This window comes from Meles meles, chromosome 3 (assembly GCF_922984935.1).
Source record: "Meles meles chromosome 3, mMelMel3.1 paternal haplotype, whole genome shotgun sequence".
NCBI lineage: Eukaryota > Metazoa > Chordata > Mammalia > Carnivora > Mustelidae > Meles > Meles meles.
In genome coordinates, this window is record NC_060068.1 from 98,021,110 (window position 1) to 98,036,061 (window position 14,952).

Below are 14,952 nucleotides of genomic sequence, written 5' to 3' on the forward strand. Positions count from 1 at the left end.
TTCTATGTTTAAAGGTTACCACAGAAGGGAGTTTTATTTACCCTGTCCTTCAGGTTAATTTGCTGTTGTGTAAACTTTGTAATCAGGAAATAACATTTGGAGAAAAGGCTTCGTGTTGTAGTTTGACTTCCTTTTGTTTTGGCCTTTAGAGTGTACAAAGGAGAAATGAGTATTCTCTTAAAATGCTTATCTGCACATGGACATTTGTCTTTTCACAGATGATCTAAGTTCTTCGCGTACTGACTTCACACACTGGGGCCGTGTGTGAACCATGCCTCCTGTTCTTTCTCACCGTGGCTCCCTGCTGGGAGATGCCTGGGTGCTGCTGCTGGGTCCCCCCGCCCTGCACCCAAGTGGGGGATCCTGGCCCACCGGGAAGGAGCTGGGAGGACTTGGATTTGATCCTCAAAGCAATGGGACTTGGGAGCCAGTGAGTGAACCTCTGGGAGGTTCAGGGTCTTTCTGTTTAAAATAGGATCGACAGGGGCGCCTGGGTGGCTCAGTGGGTTAAGCCGCTGCCTTCGGCTCAGGTCATGATCTCAGGGTCCTGGGATCGAGTCCCACATTGGGCTCTCTGCTCGGCAGGGAGCCTGCTTCCCTCTCTCTCTCTCTGCCTGCCTCCCTCTCTCTCTCTCTGCCTGCCTCTCTGTCTACTTGTGATCTCTCTCTGTCAAATAAAGAAATAAAATCTTAAAAAAAAAAAAAAATAGGATCGACAGCTCCCACCACGGGGATTTCTGGGAAGAGTAAAAGTACTGGGGATTAAAACCTGTGCATAGAAGGTGCTCAGTAGCTTGGAACCGTTAAGTCTTATGACAGCCTTTCTGCCTTAAAAGGCTTTAGGAATCAGTTTCAGGATGATCTTTAAGGAAAGGAAGGAAGTTCTGAATTGCGCGAGTTGCGCAAGTCAACTTCGCCATACCCAGTGAACTGGTGGGAGAGTAAGAATTGGAAACATTGTGAACACTGACCACTTTAAAATGAGAACAAACTATTTTTTGCCAGACTATGTCTCCTAGTAAAGCATTTGATTTGAGATAACATTTTATTAGTCCTAATTTTTTTTTTTTAAGATTTTGAGAGAAAGAGACCGTGCAAACAAGAGCAAGGGGAGGGGCAGAGGGAGATGCAGGCTCCCCACTGAACAGGGCTCAATCCCAGGATTCAATCCCCACTTGGGGCTCAATCCCAGGACCCCAGGATCATGACCTGAGCTGAAGGCAGATGCTTAACCTGCTGAGCCACCCAGGTACCCCTTGTCCAAATTCTGGTTTTAAAAAAGACTGCCTCAGGGCGCCTGGGTGGCTCAGTGGGTTAAGCCTCTGCCTTCGGCTCAGGTCATGATCTCAGGGTCCCGGATCGAGTCCCTCATCAGGCTCTCTGCTCAGCAGGGAGCCTGCTTCCTCCTCTCTCTCTGTCTGCCTCTCTGCGATCTTGTGATCTTTCTCTGTGTGTCAAATAAATAAAATCTTAAAAAAAAAGACTGCCTTTATTTCTGGCAATATGGAGGATTAGAAACACTGATAGAGTTGCACGTGCTAGGTAATACATTACACACACATATGCACATGTTGGTATTATCTCTTAAAATATATATAAACACATATAAATAAATCTTTGTAAATAAATAGCCAAGCTGATGAGAGAGTAAAGGAATTTTCATGATGTTGGAATTCGTTAATGCTGTTGATCTGATGTGTACCTGAAAGTATGTGCCAATTCTTGGTAGCCTAGAGCCTCAGTTTGTTTGTTTTTTTTTAAATATTTTATTTATTTTATTTGACAGAGAGAGGTCACAAGTAGGCAGAGAGGCAGGCAGAGAGAGAGGGAGAATCAGGCTCCCCACTGAGCAGAGAGCCCGATGCGGGGCTCGATCCCAGGACCCCGAGATCATGACCCGAGCGGAAGGCAGAGGCTTAAACCACTGAGCCACCCAGGCGCCCCTAGAGCCTCAGTTTTGATGGGACTCTGAACATAAGGCTAGTGCAGGGTAGACAGAGGGCAGACTCAAGGATAATTTAAGGACTCCCAAAGGGCACATCTTCCCAGCGGGGGAGGAGGCTGCTGTCAGAGTTCTTAACTACAGGACCATAGTCAACATTGCTCTGGTGCCAGAATACATACTATATATGTGGGGCTTTAAAAAAATTTTTTTTTTTTTTAAGTGGATTGCTACTGAACCCAGCAGGAGAGAACACACATCTTTGCTGGAAGAACTCTTTTTTATTTATTTATTTATTTATTTTTAAAAAGATGTTATTTATTTATTTGACAGACAGAGATCACAAGTAGGCAAAGAGAGAGGGGGAAGCAGGCTCCCTGCCGAGCAGAGATCCCAATGCGGGGCTCGATCCCAGGACCCCGAGATCATGATCTGAGCCGAAGGCAGAGGCTTTAACCCCACTGAGCCACCCAGGCGCCCCTTTGCTGGAAGAACTCTTTTTAAACCAAGCCTCCAAGATTCCCCACAGATGGAGTGTCAAGGACATGAGTTCATATTGTCCTGTGAAGGAACATACATAGAAACAAGTTCCCCTAAGTGACAGTCAGGAGATACGACAAACTACATAAGCTCTCAAAGGTTGCAGATAGTAGAATTACCATATAGAATATAAAACCAATATATCTACTGTGTAGAAATAAATCAGAGACTGAGAGTATGATGAAGGATAAACAGGATCAAAATTGATCATAGATTGGAAAAAGGACCAAAGAGATCTTTTATAAATGATACATACATAGTAACTTAAAAAAAATAGACTGATAAAGCACTTCAGACACAGCAAAAGTGAGAGCTGAAATGGAAGATAGACAAAGATTTAAAGTACGGGGAAAAAAAAGGTTAAGAGATAGGAAGGGATAGGATGAAAATGTCAAACGTGTTGACTCAATCTCAGAAAAAGAGAGTAGGATGGAAGATATAGAACAGTCAAAGTTCAAAACAAAACAACAACAAAAAAAGTTATGATGGCTGAGACCTGTTCAAAAGTGGTGAAGTATATAAATGGGAAGCCAATGAATACTAAATCAGATAACTAAAAAGACACTCCTACTGGATACATGATCATTGAGATGAGAATATTGACCTTGATGGTGGAGGGGGAGGGTAAGTACAAAAAAGGACAGGTAACCTAGAAAGGAATGGCAGACAACTAGCTTCTATTTTAATAGCAAATGTAGAAGTCAAAAGATAGTCAAATGATACCCTCTAAGTGATGAGAAAAAAATTTATCCTATAATTCTGTATTAAGGAAAACCATCATTCAAGAATGAATGCAAAGTAGATCTTTCAAACTAAAAGAATAGCTAAAAGGATAACTCTCTTGTGCATTTTAACTCTGGTGAGTTGAGAGGAAGAAAGAAAATCAAAGGACAGGGCAAGAGCAGTGAGAATTTTAGAAGATTGTGATTTAACCTCCCCATGAGCTCCAAAATGCTTAGTAAATGCCATTTAAAAAAATTAAACACTTTATGTGAGTTGCTTGCGTCTGATGACTAATAAGGGTTAGATTTGACTGTCTGCAGTTTATAAGGCTGAATATTTATGTAGATGTTGGAAAACGGAGATGGGAGAATGATGGGTTGAGTGGGAACTCATGGGCCCTGTGGGGAGTGGATGGCTGTAAACACTCGTGAAGGCTATGACATGAGGGTGCAGGCTAAGTAGCTCTCCCAGGAGAAAGGGCTGTCCTGGCTGACAAAAGAAAACAAAAATCTTAAATCTACCATTTGGAAAAGAATGCTGTCCACAGTAAGTTACATTGTCAGCCTTGCCTACTTGCTCAGTATAATAGGCCATGCCTGTGTTAGTCACATAGCTGTCTTTCTGAATATATTTTATCTCTGTAAATATTCTTTCTGGAGAGACTGTCTTAAGCTTTGATGGAAAGCTAGCACAAGTTGTTTATCTATCTACATCTAAGAACGGGGTGACATTCCGAGGCCGGGGCCAAAATCGTAAACACTTCAGTGAGGTTACTGTGATGAAAACAGTCTGCATTTTGACTACTTCTGGAATTGTATTTTATTTTTATCATTACTATTTTTTAAGGATTTTAAGTAATCTCTACACCCAAGGTGGGGCTTGAATTTATAAGCCCTAGATCAAGTCACATGCTCCACTGACTGAGCCAGCCAGGCACCCCTACTTTGGGGATTTTTACTCAATTACTCATAAAATTATTTGTTCATTTGTGAGTTTAAGACATAATAAAGAGCTATACCTCCTAGAGATCCCAATAAAGGGATGTGTATGGAATATGAAAATAACCTGAATTTGTATTTTGGTGTTTTATTCTGTTTTAATAGTCAGTAAAAGTCCATATTACCATGATTGTTTGATCACCTACAGTGAGTAAAGAGGTCAAATAGAGTTCTCCCCCCAACTTTTTTTTTTTAAAGATTTTATTTATTTATTTGACAGACAGAGATCACAAGTAGGCAGAGAGGCAGACAGAGAGGAAGGGAAGCAGGCTCCCTGCCGAGCAGAGAGCCCGACTAGGGGCTTGGATCCCAGGACCCCAGGCTCATGACCTGAGCCAAAGGCAGATGCTTAATGACTGAGCCACCCAGGGGCCTAGAGCTCTTATTTTGTGTGTTTTAATCCCTGTTTGTTGAAGTCAGAGGTTATTCCTTGACTGGTTCTATACTGAATAAAATACCTCCTTATGTATTTGGAATAAAAAATTGAAACCGTTTTGTTTTCAACTAATGAAATCTCCCTGTGACTGAATCAGAACTGTTTAAAACTATTAACGTAGGTTTGGAATTTACAGTTTTGTGGCACAGTGTACAGTGAATACTCTGAAGATGAAGTCTTAGTGAAACTTTGAACTTGCTTGGCTTTGAGAACATTTCTCTGATCGTGGTCATACTGGCTTGATGGAATTTGACAGTTCTTGAAATTGGCTTTTGTGGGACGCCTGGGTGGCTCAGTTGGTTGGACGACTGCCTTTGGCTCAGGTCATGATCCCGGAGTGCCGGGATCGAGTCCTACATCGGGCTCCCAGCTCCACGGGGAGTCTGCTTCTCTCTCTGACCTTCTCATCGCTCATGCTCTCTCTCACTGTCTCTCTCAAATAAATAAATAAAATATTAAAAAAAAAAAAAAGAAATTGGCTTTTGTTAACTTGTAGGTTCTTCAGTATAACTTACTGAAATATAAAATGTATAGAACTCTGCTCTAATTATCTAATTTAAAGTAAGGACTTGTACTGATCTGTTCTCTACAGCCAAACAGTTGGTGAGGCTAAAAGTGATTTATTTTTTCTTGTCTCATATAGATTAAATCCATAGTAGTTATCAGGTTTAATTAGGTGATTCCTAGTTGGCACTAGAAGTTGAAAATATTCATTTTCTTAGCTATGTATCTGATTATGAAAAAGACTGTCATAATTCTTGCTAGATCATCATTGGTACATGCTTAAGAAAATCTCCACTCCCACCTTCCCTCAGTTGCCAAACATAACACAGATGACTTTCTGATCTGTGTTTTAATTTCACCTCTCTGAATCCAGGTAACCAAATTTCTTTTGAATCAAGCAGGGTATAATAAGTAAAATACTTTGGGGCGCCTGGGTGGCTCAGTGGATTAAGCCGCTGCCTTCGGCTCAGGTCATGATCTCAGGGTCCTGGGATCGAGCCCCGCATCGGGCTCTCTGCTCTGCAGGAAGCCTGCTTTCTCCTCTCTCTGCCTGCCTCTCTGCCTACTTGTGACCTCTCTCTCTGTCAAATAAATAAATAAAATCTTAAAAAAAAAAATAAGTAAAATACTTTGAAGCCTGCCCTTCTGAGTTATGTTCATATTCATAGGCAGGAGAAGCATTCTCATTATTTGCTTGATGCATCCTTTGCACGGAATTACTTTTACTGGACTGAATGTGCTTGCCCTTTCAGCTCCGATGGCCAGCACTCCATAAGCAGAACGTAGATCATGGATGCTAGTAAGCTTCTCCCTTTTCCAAAAGGGGCCATAAAATTAAGTTTTGCAAGCATTCTGTCATTTTGGGTGGGAAGACGATACAATGTTGATAGAATATAATGTTGGAAAGTGTGGATTCATCTGGTACAGGACCATCAGCGCACAGTTTGAGAAAATAAATGTCAAACAAGCATTTTCATCTGGTGGGAATTCTAAGGTGCAATGTGTGCCTGTTGAAAGGGCTAAAATACCACTTCTAATTTTTTTTAAATGTATTTTCTTTTTGAAGAAGTAGTTAACTTCTGAGTATTCTAAAGGAGGTATTACTAGCACTCAGGGGCCAACCCTTCAGGTAGAAAATAAAACTTAAGTCATGGTCCTTTAATTGTACGTGTCCTGAAGCCAGACCATTTAGACACCAGTTGTGGCTTGTGGAGCATTACTTCAGAAATGTTCGTGTCGGGTTTTTCCCTGCTGGAAGTCTCCGTACTAGTTACAATTATGAGGTGCGATTAGAGGACCACTCCTGTAATTGGTCACGGCGAGGGGGCCAGGTGTCCACGCCACCACAGTGAGATTTAGGACAGCAAGATGTTGTGCCCCCCCAGGATAGGAAATTGACCTTTGTCTTCTTTCTCTCCTAGGTTGTCTTTTTACTCAGGCCACTCTTCCTTCTCCATGTACTGCATGCTCTTCGTGGCAGTAAGTACTCTGCGTTGTGTCCGGTGGGTTGCACGCTCACGTGTTCCGCCTCAGTGTCCCCTCCCATGCGGCCAGCTCTGGCATCCTCCGGAGCTTGGCTTATGTGGTTCGGAGAGGGGCCGCCGGTGCTTCTGTCGCAGCTGGTCACCGCTGGGTGTAGAGGGAGCAGACAGGCACACTCGCTGCGCGGGCGGTGAATCGGGAACTTTCAGGACCGTACAGGGTCTTCCCCGATGAAAGTGGTATTTCCTGCCAGTGGGAGAAACTGATCAAGTCTGCCAGCCTGGTGCTCGGAGTCAGTGGACGTGCACTCTTACTTTGGGACATATTTTCCAGCAGCTTCTCTGTCATCACCACAGGCCCCTGCTCTGAAGAACTGGGCCAAGGTGGCTGTGCTGGCCAATGACCTGACCCAAATAGGGAGCTCTGACCTTAGGAGCTCAGGGGGCCCCTTTCCTGTGGGGGGGGGGGGGTTGCTGGGTTTAGGGGTGGAGCTTCCAAATTTGTGGACGTGAAGACAGTGGTTGTTACTCCTTGAGTAGGTTTTTTTCTTCCTTCTACTTTCTGAAATACTTGATTGACTGCTCTCCGTTGGTCTAGAAAGGTTTCAGCTTCTGGAAGAAGTAATTGCTGTTCCGGGAGCTTAGCATCTCTTGGTTGGGAGGTTCACTTGTATCTGCTAACCCGGACAGCAGCCTGCCAGTTGGCACTTGCAGCATACAAAGTGGACAGTGAAGAGGGAGAACATATTTGCGTCCACATTTTGCATCTCTAGAGATGAGTGTTTATCCAGAGTCACTTAAGGAAGAAAGGCTTTAGGTCATATACTTTCCTATCCCTGTGAGTCTTTCTCTATAAAATTATCAAAATTTGTTGGGAAAGGGGGGAGATCTCTACCCTAAATGATGGCTACAATTTTTGTGTTAACTTTGTGAGTGGATTTTTATGTGGTTTTGTTCTGTGTGAATCTGCTGTTTGCTCTTTTTTTCCCACTCTCCTTGGTCACATTCCGTGCTCTAGTATTTAATGCTTACATTATAGGTCCAGGATATGTAATAGAATAGATTGTTGGGAGTTAGTTTGGTCTCAGTTGGAGACATTTTAAAATCAATTTTTACCAGAATCCTGCTTTCATTTGAAAAACCAAATTTGAACAGTCAAAAGAATGTAAAAATTACAGATGTGTGTGCTATACAAAATGCAAACCCATGATTTCAAAACCATTACAATGGGGCTAATTTTTGGCTTCTTCACCATTACTTGAAATGTCAGTCTTTTGTCTTAGGTTAATTTAATTTTGCAAGGAAGGAACAGGGTACCAATTAACAGAATTGGGGGCTTGCTTTTTAAAATACACACCCAAACATTTCTGAAAATGTGCCATGGGGAAAGTTAGTTATTTAAATGGAGGAACAAGAAATACTATTCCAATATGCTCTGTTCATTTATCCCATTAGGAAAAGTTAGCATTCTTTCTAAAGGGAGCCACTGCATATTTTTCCTCTTAAATAAGGCAGGGAGTCTGCAGGAGATGAAGGCTAGAGTCATTAGTATCCTGAGAAATCTTCCCAAAACCTGAAGTCTTTTCAGTGTTTGAACATGTTTTATATGCCCACAGCCAGACCTTGTCTGTGCCGCTTCTGTGTTTTGCTCCCTCACCTGTGTGTATCCTTAAGTCCTTAAGGAGAGAGTCAAAGTCCTTAAGGAGCGAGAGACAGTCCTTAAGTCCTTCAGAGTCAACATTAAGACTCTAATGTTGATATTAATGATTTGCATTTAAACTACTTTGTTGACTCTTTCTGATAATCCTCAGGAAGTAGGAGAAGAGGGATGGTCGCCACCCTTTCAGTAGGGGAAATAGGAGCCTTAGGAGCTGTTGAGGTCTGTCAGCTCTCTCTAGTGTTCACTGGGTTCCCTTGCTTTGCTGATAGACTGCTTGATCTGAACCCTAGCCCAGTTCTTGGAAAGGTCAGCTGATGACACATGACTTTTAGCAACTGTCCCCCTCCCCCAAGATTTTAGTTATTGATTTGACAGAGAGAGAGAGAGAGAGAACACAAGCAGGGGGAGCAGCAGAGAAGGGGGGAGAAGCAGCAGGGGTAGAGGGAGAAGCAGGCAGCTCGATGGTGGGGCTCAATCCCAGGACTCCGGGATCATAACCTAAGCTGAAGGCAAAGTCTTAACTGACTGAGCCACGCAGGCACCTCCAACTGTTTTTAATTGTAAAGAATATATTCTCAGATGTATCATATTCCATATCCTGTAGCTTACTGTTCATGTTCGCTCCTTTTCCCCTTCTCAAAATATCTGTACATTCAATTATAAACTTTGAGGGCTTTTTGTAAAATATGAAACTACTGTATAGAACACGAAATTAATATATAGAGGGCCTCAGTGGTAAGCCTGCTGTGTGGACACCCAGGAGTGTATGAGGAGGCAAGTTAAAGATCTAAGCAGAGGGAAAATTACCTTAACTGTAGGTTGGTAACCGGGTCAGTATGAGCTCTTAGAGGTAAAGTTATAATGAAAAGTTCAGATAAAGAGATTTGTCATAGACCAAGGCCTTTATGGAGAGGAAAGTTGGCCAGAGCAACCATGCACTGCATTTCAGTGACTCTTAAGCAGTGGAAATATTTACTTGATGTGGATGTGGGCCCCAGCTTTTATTTCAGCCCCTGAACACAGATGGCTCCCTGCTTTCCAGCTTTCACGTTTATATGCAACATTTAACCACTCCCATGTCCTCTGCCAGTTCCTTAGGCAGTGACTCATCTTGTTTCCCTAGGCATCTTGGCATCGTGGGTTAGTCCCAGATTTGGGTGGAGATGTACAGTCATTTAAATTCTGAGGACAGTTTTTGATAGCCAAAACTTCCACCCAGAAATTAACTTTAAAAATCTCTTAAAGAAAATATCCTGACCATTGTTTTCCTCTGACAGGCAGCCCAGCCCTGAACTTTTAACAGTGGCAGGGCAGTCAGCACCCATGAAAAGCACCTAGGCTGGCAGTAGCATACAACAGGGCTTCTTTGCACATACCTAGTTCCAGTGCTTAGTGATGCCACTGAACTTGGCCAACTGCTAAAGAATCCAAATTTACTTCACTGTCCAGGAAAGGATCCATGTTACGAGACTATTCTTTTTTCAGTATATATATAGATAGATCTCTATATATATAGGTTGTATTGGAATATACCGAAGGAATAAACTGAAACACGTTTCCCAGCAAACTGTACTATGGAGCCCGAAATCTCAGATTGTGTTTCTCACCGTCTGTTAGGAAATTCTTGGATTAATTACTACAATGGGGTCCCAGGGACCTTGGTGTCTGGGTCTTGCCTCCTCCTGTCTGGATAGTGCTCTTTGATGCCACCCACTTCTCTCCAGATTTGTACAACCTCTTACCCCGCACTTACCATGTAGTATCTACAATGGTGAATATTTCATGAAGATGGTTTCCAAAGTGGATTAATGCCAGGCATTGCACAAGTGAACAGAGCCCAGGAACTACATGAACCTTGTCTAATTGTAACATGGAATTCTACATCTAAATTTAGGAACTCTGAATCCTAAAGATGGTGAAATTGAAGCCTAGAATAAAGACTAAACAGAGGTCACCCTTAGGGTGTTCTCCTGGCCAGATTGTCTTCAAGTGGAGGTGGAACAATATATTGCCTGGCTGAGTCTTAGCTGGTTTCAAAATAAGCAGTGTAAGGAACAGTTCTTTGTGTTGAACACGCTACTGTTGGTCTAGCTCAGAAGTTGGCAGATGATTTTGGTAAAAGGTTAGGTCATAGGCTTTGTAGTCCACAATGCAGTTTCTTTTGTGTATTCTTCTTTTTTTTTAATAGCCCTTTAAAATGTGAAAACCATTCTTAGCTGGCAAGCTGACCCCCTGACTCTATTTAAAATGGAAAAAACAAACCCAAAACCCTCTTATTTTAAGAACAGATTAAGAACTCTTTGAGACAACAGCGTTTTGTAGTTAAGTGTTACAGGATCAAGGAAAGGCAAAATAAAAATAAACCAGCCTCACAAAATATTTTGGTCAGCAACCAGGTTTTTGTGTTGTTGTTTTTTTTTTTAATTTTATTTATTTGACAGACAGAGATCACAAGCAGGCAGAGAGAGAGAGGAAAAAGCAGGCTTCCCGTGAAGCAGAGAGCCCGATATGGGGCTCAATCCCAAGACCCTGGGATCATGACCTGAGCTGAAGGCAGAGGCTTTAACCCACTGAGCCACCCAGGCGCCCTAGCAACCAGGTTTTAAAAGTGAGAAGTCAGACCCTTTATTGGAAGCTAGTTTTTGTTGTTTTTTTTTCTCCCCAGAAATTTTAGGCAAAAAAGGCTTGAGGCTCCTTTTTTGGTGATAATAAGATAATGAAAGGATACCTAAGTAGTGTCAATAGACATTGAATTTCCTCATTTAAAAAAGCTGTATAGGGGCGCCTGGGTGGCTCAGTGGGTTAAAGCCTCTGCCTTCGGCTCAGGTCATGATCCCAGGGTCCTGGGATGGAGCCCCGCATCGGGCTCTCTGCTCCGCGGGGAGCCTGCTTCCTCCTCTCTCTCTGCCTGCCTCTCTGCCTAGTTGTGATTTCTCTCTGTCAAATAAATAAAATATTTTTAAAAAATAAAAATAAAATTAAAAAGCTGTATATATATATATATATATTTTTTTTTTACCAAAAAAGTGTCCTTTTGCATTTTTTTCCAATGTGACCCCATGCATTGAAAAGTCCACACTGTTTATTTTGACGAGGTCTTTGTGTGCCCTACAAAGCTATCATGAGGCTCTTCACAGAGATTCAGTGTTGGATTCTCTCCGGTGAGTAGGAAGGCCTCTCTGTACTTGTCAGGGAACCATCTGCTGCCTGCACGGTGGTGGAGCATCTTCCTACAATCCCTTCTGCCTTTGAGTATCTGGTTATTTTCAGCAAATTGATTCTTTCTGTCCTTGTTCTCTTAAGGAATAAGATATTGCCTTTATGAGTCTCTAGTAATATCTCAGCTAAGTTTTTATTTTTTAAAAAAAATACTGGTCGTAGTAACTTATTTTCATCCCATTTTCAATAGGTTTTACTTTGCTAAGAGACTGGACTTTTTTTTTTTTTTTTTTTAAAGAGACGGGACACTTGACCCTACATTGAGCAGTTGTATTTTCCTGACCAGAAGCCCAATGCGGAAGAGTGGCTCAGCTTGCTTTTGTTGGAAGGAAAACTAAATCTGGAACCTTCCTTTTCACAAGTGTCAGTAGTGATGCCTGGTTTTAGTGCGGACATTCCTGGAGGATATTGGTGGACATTATGGTGAGGCCTGGAGGTGGTTAATTTGCTCTCCAAGTTCTCCTACGGTAGATGTCTGTCCTGCCTCTAATAGATGAAAAAGTGGGCAGAGCAGTGTAAAGGTTAGTAAAGTATATGATGGGTCTTTGTTTTTCCTAACTTTATTCTCAGTTTGTGCCTCCTAGAAAACCCCACAGGACTCTTGACTTTTCCTGTGACAGCAGGGATGACATTAGTGGTAGGCTCAGTTGTTCCTTTCACAAACTTGACTGTTCGTTTTGCCTCTGGGGAGCACCTCAGTGACCAGCTACACATTATTGCTTCCGTTTTGCCTTTTCTACCCTTTCTCTTATTTCTAGTTGGGAACTTTCTGCTTTGTTGTTTGTTTTACCAGAAGGTTGGATATTAGGATCAGGAGGGATCCAGAGACTAGAATTTCTCACGAGGCAGTACTCCCATCCACCAGTGGACCAAAATCCCCACGGGGCAGGTCAGTTGAGGCCAAACTGAAGCACGCTCAGAAAAGAATCTTAAAATGGCCCCGAGAGTGACAGAGATGGGCAGATGAACCACTTTTGGCTTAGGGTAGGGTAGCAGTGCCCACCTTGTACTGTACGTAGAAAGAAGCCATGGACGTAAATCCCATGCCAACTACCAGACCGCTCTTGTTCAGTAGACATTTAATGTTTGTTCCCATGGGCTTGTTTTTGAAGTTTTGCTCACCGTTTGAACACTGGTGTATAAATACTATTTTCCTTCCCAATTGAAACCTACCTTTTTAAAAAGTAAAACTCATCATTCAAGTCATAGAAATCCAAATTAAGAACAAAAATGGGATTCTGATTAAACAGAGGTAGCTAGTAGTTGGCACTTTATCTTTTGGTTGTAAGCAACTGACTCATCTCCCAGAGAAAAAAATGTGTGTGTTTTAAGATTTATTTATTTGAGAGGGAGAGCGAGAATGTGCGCATGCTTATGAGCAGGGGGAGGGACAGAAGGAGGAGGAGACAAGCCGACTCCCTGCTGAGCAGGGAGTCCCATGTGGGGCTTTTTAAATGTCCCTGAAATTATGACCTGAGCCAAAATCAAGGGTCAGACACTTAACTGACTTGAGCCACCCAGGCGCCCCAAAAAGAGTTTATAGTAAAGACACAGGTGTGCTGGAACTAGCACACCACCAGGAACTGGACTTGGTCCGCCTGTCTCACTGGCCGCCTGGCTTTTTGGTGTGGCTGCCACTCTGCTCCATTCTTTGATCTCTCGTCATGGCTTGCTGTCCTTGTCTAAACATAGCTTTTGCTCCCTTGTAAGTTTAGTTTGCAGGTAGCCTATCATGTACCCTGCAGGCGCTTTTCCTATACATTTTGAAAAAAGAGAACTCGTTCATCCTTCTGCAAATTCCAGAGGGAGAATACAGCCCAGCAGATCTCTGGATCAGGCCTGTCATAGGTCATCTTCAGTATCCTCTGTAAAGAGAAGGCAGAGCAGGGCGCCTGGGTGGCTCAGTGGGTTAAAGCCTCTGCTTTCGGCTCAGGTCATGATCCCAGGGTTCTGGGATCGAGGCCCGCATCGGGCTCTCTGCTCCGCGGAGAGCCTGCTTCCTCCTCTCTCTCTGACTGTCTCCCTGTCTACTTGTGATTTCTGTCACATAAATAAAATCTTAAAAAAAAAAAAAAAAAAAAAAAAAAAAGGCAGAGCAGTGTGGTCCAGATGGGGCTCCCCCTCCAACTGTGTCTGTCGAAGAACGGTTCCCCCAGGAGGGGAATTTTTCTTTTTTAAAAAAAATCTTGTATTTTTTTTTATAAACATATAATGTATTTTTATCCCCAGGGGTACAGGTCTGTGAATCGCCAGGTTTACACACTTCACAGCACTCACCATAGCACATACCCTCCCCAATGTCCATAACCGCCCCCCACCCCCCTGCCCCAGCAACCCTCAGTTTGTTTTGTGAGATGAAGAGTCACTTATGGTTTGTCTCCAGGAGGGGAATTTCTAAGTTGTTGACACTGCCACTGAGTCTGTCCCGAACCGTACAAAACACCAGGTGTAGAATTCCTTAGTTAAGAGAAGCAACTGACGTCCTTATGTGGATGTGTTCAGTGTGTAAGTGATTAGCAAATGCATGTGTGGGAAAGGTGGGGAGAGTGGAGTTTGCAAAGACAGGGACTTACAGAGCCTTTTTGTTATAAGCTTTAGCATTAAAGCAGGAGTACTGTCCCTGTATCTAGTTCTAGTAGAACAGCGGTGAGAGCTTCCAACACTGTTGCTCTGAGACAGTTATGAACATAGACTTCCCTCCACAGAGTCTTGTTTTTTAAAGGTACATATACGGTCTGTCCCCTTTCCTCTTAAAGGACAAGGAATAGAATAAAAAGTGGTAATATCACAAAATGAAAGAATGGAAAAGGAGAGAACAGGCAAGAGGTAATGACTTTGGGAAGGAGTTAAATGAGTGGTAGAGGAAGTCAAATCTCTAGTGCCTCCAGAAAGACAACCTTGTCTGCTCTGTTGAAGCTGCTGATGGAGGAAGAGACTTCTGGCTGGCAGCATGGGAGGAAAGTTGTCCATGTCTGGAGTTGTGGGCGTGTCCGCTGTGGAACTCAAGTGATCCAAGGTCCAGGAAACTCAGTGTGTTTAGCTCTGTGGCATCTACTGAAATGGAGGATTCTTCACAGCGACGAACAAGGCTGTTGTGACACCTGGTCTTCCCAGAGCTACACTGAGTTATCTTGGACTCAAGGAAACAGAGAGCAGGAAAACAGGAAGCACACCCAGTTAGTCCGTCTCACCTAGAGCTGAGAATTGTTCTGTGACCACAGCCTGCATACACACCATGGCCATTAGTCATCAGAAGAGCCAGAGCCTGGAGGGGAGGGTAAGGTTAGGAGTAAAACCACAATGGGGGGATTCCTAGTACCCCCTCAGGGTGAAATCATCTCTGGGTAGCCAGAGAAGAGGGTAATATCTATACTTGGGTAGATGTGTAAGGGGAAACTAGCTACTTAGAGGGGTGAGGGTTTCACCTAAAGTACATGGAAGCTTGGGTA

The 14,952-nt window shown here is 43.0% G+C and overlaps 1 protein-coding gene across 2 annotated transcripts in view; it reads left to right on the forward strand.

The window, feature by feature from the left end:
* PLPP1 (phospholipid phosphatase 1) overlaps positions 1-14,952 on the forward strand; it is a 100,515-nt gene that overhangs the window by 82,425 nt on the left and 3,138 nt on the right. For both annotated transcript variants that reach the window (XM_045998836.1, XM_045998835.1), the window contains exon 4: positions 6,565-6,622. In XM_045998836.1, the coding sequence (XP_045854792.1) occupies positions 6,565-6,622 (58 nt within the window). The remainder of the gene's footprint in view (positions 1-6,564; positions 6,623-14,952) is intronic.